Source organism: Dromiciops gliroides, chromosome 3 (assembly GCF_019393635.1).
Source record: "Dromiciops gliroides isolate mDroGli1 chromosome 3, mDroGli1.pri, whole genome shotgun sequence".
Lineage (NCBI taxonomy): Eukaryota > Metazoa > Chordata > Mammalia > Microbiotheria > Microbiotheriidae > Dromiciops > Dromiciops gliroides.
In genome coordinates this window covers 617,497,606-617,504,021 of record NC_057863.1, presented here as the reverse complement: position 1 = coordinate 617,504,021, position 6,416 = coordinate 617,497,606, and the positions used below count along the sequence as shown (strand labels likewise).

Here is a 6,416-nt window from a genome sequence, read left to right as displayed (position 1 = left end):
GCGCTCTGACTGGGGCTCTTTTTTCCTGGGGACTCTGGCAGAAAGGGGAGCTAGAATGCTCTCTCCTTTTAATAGATAGGAATCTAGGCCTTTCTCTCTCTCTTTACCAAATTCTTATTCTCCTTAATAAATGCTTAAAAGTCTAACTCTTGCTAAAGCTTATAATTTATTGGTGACCACTCATTGGATATTTTAGACAGTTTAGCTAGAATTTTGGACTTTAACAGGTAGGTGGGAGTAATCTAGAGCAGTGTTTATTGAAACCCAAAGCTGCTAAAAGTAGGAAGATGATGAAAACATGAGTTCATCTGGGTGTGGATCAAGTTGTTGCATCTGGCTGCTTCTACAAGCTAGGTTTTCAGGACCAATGGTGATGCTGCTGTTGGTGACTTTGAAGACATATGGCCTAGTCGAGTTCAGAGGGGACCTGCCTCCATGATGGAAGTCGATGTAACGGACTCCTGGGGGATAGTTGGAGAATGTGTGGGAGACCTAGGGGAAGACAGAGTTAGTAGTCATTTGGTGGAGGTAGTCCTATGGTTCTTAACCTTTGGCTGATAAGATTGGAGGGAGAGGGAAAATGAAAGAGGGGAATAGTTTGGGGGTAGCAAGGTAGTATTGCCCCCCTCTCACTCATGTTTTCAAATTCATAAAATAAAACACATGGGATTATGAAATGAACCAATTACTTTGAAATGTAAATGTTATATGCATGTATGTATGTATATGTGTGTGTATGTATATATGTATATATTTAAAGTTCATGGATCCCAGAACAAGAGCCTCTGCTATAAGGTATTATCTGACTAAGGCCCCTCAGGGACAAGGCAGAGTGGGGACAAAGAGTTGAAATGGGAAAGCTGCCTAGGGCTGTGGCCCCAGAACCTCACTGACCTCTCTCCACTCAGAGTTGCTCCATCCATCAGCCACCAACTCTGTGAGCTCAAACACATCTAGGATGTCAAAGTCAGCAGATAGCAAGCGCACACAGATGTGGTATTTCCAGGGACGGTCATATATGGTAGTAGGACCGGGAGCAAACCTGAGGAAAGGAAGAAGGGCCCCTGAGACCTGGGTAGGGAATCCCTAAGTCTCAGAGTTGGAAGGGATGTCAGAATTCAGTTGAGTCAGGACAAGACCCCTTTTATGTAACATTCCCTGCAGCTGGTTACCTGGCTTTCAATCTAGGAGATTTACTGAGATAGCAGTGACTAAGGGGGAAGAGAAGAAGGCTCACTGGCCTTGGTACCAGAGGCCCTGGGTTCAAATTCTGACTCTGACATTTACAACCTGTGTGACTCTGTGGATCAGTCATTTCACTTCTCTACAGGCCTGTTTCCTCAACTGTAAGATGGGGAGGTGTGGAGGGGAGTGATGACTAGATGACATCTGAGGTCCTTTTCAGCTCTAAGCCTATGATTCCATGACCTGATCTTCTCCCATGTTGCTTATGGATGGCTCTAATGGTTAGGAAGTGTTTCTTTATGTTAAACCTTGCTAGCAGAGCCTAGGGAGAGGCCCCCTTGGCTTTCAGCACAACAAGCACTTATTAGAATCCCTGATTTAGAGTGGGAAGGACCATGTAGCTCATACAGTCCAACACCTTCATTGAACAAATGTGGAAACTGAGGCTTTTGGAGGGTAAGTTCAAGGTCAGGCAGCTAGTGATCTTCCTGACTCTAAGTACAGTTGGATGGCATTACGTGCATATCACATGCTTTCTCCTGGGATTGCAAATTAATCAATAAGGATTTCTTAAGCACCTACTATGTGCCAGGTATAGATGATGAAGGTACAAAGGCAATCCCTGCCCTCTGAGAACTTATATTCTAAAAAAGGAAATAATGTATTTGCATATCTATATGCAAATAAATGAGGTAATGGGGGGGGGGGGGGGGGCAATGGCAGCTGGGAGGGTCAGTGGCCTCATAGAGAAGGTGGTTCTTGAGCTGAGCTTCAAGGGAAGAAGCCAGGTATACCTAGAGCCAGAAGTGAGGCAGGGGAAGGTCCAATCCAGGAGATAACCTTGCAAAGGCAGAGGGGTGGGAGATGGCCAAAAACCCAGCTGGAACCATAGAGCGTGAAAGGGGAATAAAGTGTACATATATCTGGAGAGGTGGGTTGGAACTGGGTTGTGAAGGGCTTCACCCACAGGAGACTGTATCTGCTCCTGGAGTTAACAGGACTAGCCTGAGCCACCTTGTGCTTGACAAAGATTGTGGAGCCTCATGGAGGGTAAATTGGAGAGGAAGAAAGGACTGGCAGCAAGAAGACCAAAGAGGAGGCTACTGCAACAGTCCAGGGCAAGGGGGACTTGGGTGGTTGTGATTTAAATGGAAAGAAAGAGACAGATTCAAAAGATGTTGCAGAGAAAGGATCTACCAGACTTGGCAACCATTTGGATATGGGGGAGAGGAGAGAGTGAGGAGTCAGGATGACAGTGAGGCTGAGGATGGTGGAGTCCTCCATGGAAACACAGGAAGAGGGGCAGCACGGTGGCTCATTGGATAAAGCAGGGGCCCTGGAGTCAGGAGGACCTGAGTTCAAATCCTGCTTCAGATATTTGAGCTGTGTGACCCTGGGCAAGTCACTTAACCCTATGTGCATCAGATGGAAAAAAAAGGAAAAAATAAGAAAAATGATCACTGGCCCCGATTGCCTACCTGGGTCTCAGGTGATACCACCCTTTCTTGCCTTATTCATGGGATCATGGTAAGGATGAAGGAGCCCCTAGGTGTAACAATGTCCCATCCCACCCCACTAGGCCCCAGCCCCACTCACCAGTCCTTGATCACAATGTCCGGCCTCACTGTGTCCATCAGTTCGTTAGAATAGCCCATGTCTTTCAGGTTCACACTCTGAAACTTGAGACAATCACTGGGGAGACATGAGAAGGTGGTTGGACACAGGTGGGCTCAGTATAGAGCTGGGCTTCTTCCTTCTTCCACCCGAGCTTGAGATGGGTGCTCCTCCTCCTCCACCCACCCCACCATGCCAGCCAGGGGCAGCCCATCAGATGTGACCTCCTGGAGCCTTCTTGTGACCCCTGCCCCAGCCCCTGGGTTTCTGTCCCTAACAGGAGCATGGATGGATGATATAGGGGAGTTAAAGGTACCTCCCATTAAGTCATCTCTGGAAGTTCAGAACTCCCTTTGAATATTAGTCATCAGTAAGTTAGGGCAGCTAAGTGGCACCAGAGTACTGGACCTAGAGTCAGGAAGACTCATCTTCCTGGGTTCAAATCCAGCCTCAGACACTTAGTAGCTGAATGACCCTGGGCAAGTCACTTCACCCTGTTTGCCTCAGTTTCCTCATCTGTCAAATGAGCTGGAGAAAGAAATGGCAAACCACCCAAGGATTTCTTTCAAAAAAAAAGAAAAGCCACCCAAATAGGGTCATGAAGATCTGACATGACTGAAAACAACTGAACGATGATCAGTGATTTGACATCTGATTTTTGATCCCTCAGTAATCACCTTCTTTCAGAAGGAGGAAACCTGAAAGGCAAGAGCACAAGGAGTTTTGGAATCAGAAGACTTGGGTTTGAGTCCCTGCCCCTCTCCTTATAAAATGAGTGACCTTGGACCAGTCATTGCCACTCTCCTAGATTCTCAGTTTGTTCATCTGCACAGTAAAGACATGGTACTGGATGGTCTCCTTAGTTCCCTCTGACTCCTGATCCTGGGATCCTGTCAACTCTCTGAGGGTAGGAACTAGCTTTGTACATTTCACTGCATCCCCAGCACTTAGCAAAGTGCCTGGTTCATGTAATTTCAGTCATGTCAGAATGTTCATGATCCCATTTGGGGTTTTCTTGGCAAAGAGAGTGATTTGCTATTTCCTTCTCCAGCTCATTTGACAGATGAGGAAACTGAGGCAAACAGAGTGAAGTGATTTGCCCATGGTCACACAGCTAGTAAGTATCTGAGGCTGGATTTGAACTGAAGTCTTCCTGACTGTAGGCCTGGCACTCAGTACAGTGGGCCACCCTGCTGCTCACCTGGCACAGGGTAGGTCTTTAATAAATGTGTGTTGATGGACTTTGGTCTCTAGTCAGTCAGGGGTAGCCCCCTGGATAGAGTGCTGGGCCCAGAAGTAGGAAGAGCTGTGTTCAAACCAGCCTGATACCCTTCCTAGGAGGCCACTTCAGCCTGGCTGCCTCAGTTTCCTCAACTGTAAGATGATCTGGAAAAGGAAATGGCAAACCACTCCAGGATCGTTGCCTATAAAACAGATCTAATGTTTGTAAAGGACTTAGATCAGTGCCCAGCACATAGGAGGTGCTATTGAAATGTTAACCATTGTGGGGCAGCTAGGTGGTGCAGTGGATAAAGCACAAGCCCTTGATTCAGGAGGACCTGAGTTCAAATCTGACCTCAGACACTTGACACTTACTAGCTATGTGACCCTGGGCAAGTCACTTAACCACCGTTGCCCCACAAAAAAAAAAAAACCAACAACAACAAAAACAAACAAAAAAAGAAATGTTAGCCATTATAATTCTTATTCTTTCTCGGTTACCCAGGGCCCTCCTGGCCCTACTCTACCTGTGCCTTCCCTTTCCCCCAGAGCCCACTTGAATCAAGATTCCCCTTACCCATAGAAGGCCAGGAAGCATTCCCTGACTCGGGTGTCTGGAAACTCTTTTCCATGGTGTCCAGGTATGTTTTCTACAGTCCAATGAATTTTTGCTCTCACAATATATACCCAAAAACACAACCCATCTAGAAAAAGAATAAACAGTATCTTGAGTTCCACGGAGGAAGTGGAGAGAGGATATGAGTCAGTTGGAGGAAATGGGATATTCGGAGAAGAGAAACCTTGGGTGGGATTGTGAGAGTTGTCTTCAAAGACAACTTGAAGGTGGCTCAGCACTCAGACACTCACTAGCTGTGTGACCTTGGGCAAGTCACTTCACCTCTGTCTAGGAGGCAGCTAGGTGGCTCAGAGGAGAGAGAGCTGGGCCTGGAGTCAGGAAGACCTGAGCTCAAATCTGGCTTCAGATACTTACTAACAGTGTGGCCCTGGGCAAGTCACTTAACCTCTGTTTTCCTTAATCCACTAGAGAAGGAAATGGCAAACCAGTACATTATCTTTGCCAAGAAAACCCCATAGGTCTATGGGGTCATGTAGAGCAGGACACAACCAAACAAAAACACACCACTCCTTGCCATGAGGTATAGCAACAAATTGAATGTTGATAGGAGTGGCTGTTTTTTGGAAACCAAACAAGATCTCTCATGCCTTGAGGATCCCATGTATGGGTAGTTTATTTAAGTTTATTTAAGTTCTGTTTATTTCCCAAACCCTATCCTTGCCACCCTCTGCATGCTGTGAGATTTCTTTAATATAGGTAACTCTGCAATCTGTGGCTTTAGTTGCCTGAGACACCTAGAGCTTGTGATGTGGCCAGCCAGCCTCACAGATGGGACTGGAACCCAGTTCTTTCTGGCTTTGAGGCCCATTCATTCCCCCTGTTGCCTCCAAAAGAAATCAAAGTGTGTCAGGAGGGGAGACTGAACATTTGGGTCTTTAGTGGAAGGAAAAGAGCCACCTGGGACTCCAAAGCCCCACCCAGGGGAGCAAGGACAGGTTCTTCCTGAGTTGGGGTAGGACAGCACTCAGCACAGGCCGCTACTGTACAGCCCACCACCCTCAGCCCCCAGTAGGAGATCAGGGACAATTTACTATTGCCCCTCCTGAAGTAAGAGAAAGCACTCAGGTGCTCTGATTCCAAACCCAGTGTCATCACCACTGGGCCACCCTACTTCCAAGAGAAGTGACATGCTCAAGATCACATGTGTGGAAAGTGACAGAACTGGATTTAAAGTGGGTCTGCTGCCTCTAGATGCACTGGGCTACCCAGCCCCCATAGGGTCCACTTGCCCATAAAATGAGACAGCTTTGATGGATGTGAAAGTTGAGGGGCCCCACCTTTGCCACAGGGGTTGCGGATGAGGTTCCTGTGGAGGCTGCAGAGGAAGTAGAAGACCTTCCAGTCGTCTACTGGCTGGTCCTGCTCCTCGGAGATGAAGCCCTCTTGCAGGCACTTGCGTTTCCAGAAGGACACCTGGTCGATGAGGTCCCTCCAGAGGCTGCAGACTGGCCGGCAGTGCCTCAGCAGCTCCCGAGCTGGCACCAGGGAGAACAACTCCAGGAGGACATTCTCAGGCAGGTCATCGATGCTGGCCATGGTGCTGACATGAGGGGAGAGACACATGGCAATGAGGTTCTATCCATATTGGCCCTGGTCCTTCTAGGGAGGGGCTGAGGAAATGCCTCCACACTGCACAGGGGCTATGTCTTGGGACCCTTCTCCTCCCTTTAAATGCCATCTCTCTTGGTGAACACATGTGAGAAATGATTGTTTGCAACCAACATCCCTGAGTTTCCCCCAGTCCTCACTTCCCCCACCG

The 6,416-nt window shown here is 47.8% G+C and overlaps 1 protein-coding gene across 1 annotated transcript; it reads right to left on the bottom strand.

Annotated features, from left to right (window-relative positions):
- Nucleotides 1-273: 273 nt before the first annotated feature.
- Nucleotides 274-6,193, bottom strand: LOC122748155 (F-box only protein 44-like). The gene is made up of 5 exons (XM_043993847.1): nt 5,935-6,193; nt 4,598-4,724; nt 2,782-2,877; nt 895-1,042; nt 274-492 (listed from the first exon to the last, which is right to left on the bottom strand). Exons 1-5 carry the CDS (start codon nt 6,191-6,193, stop codon nt 274-276), a joined length of 849 nt encoding a protein of 282 aa, XP_043849782.1.
- Nucleotides 6,194-6,416: the final 223 nt, after the last annotated feature.

What these genes read in the sequence shown, in the direction of transcription:
- LOC122748155 (XM_043993847.1), bottom strand. Translation starts at nt 6,193, where the DNA reads ATGGCCAGCATCGATGACCTGCCTGAGAATGTCCTCCTGGAGTTGTTC. An exon ending in GACATTGTGATCAAGGACTG is followed by an intron (nt 1,043 to 2,781) that starts GTGAGTGGGGCT and finishes TCCTTTCCTCAG; the next exon opens with GTTTGCTCCCGGTCCTACTA. An exon ending in GCAACTCTGAGTGGAGAGAG is followed by an intron (nt 493 to 894) that starts GTCAGTGAGGTT and finishes GTCTTCCCCTAG; the next exon opens with GTCTCCCACACATTCTCCAA.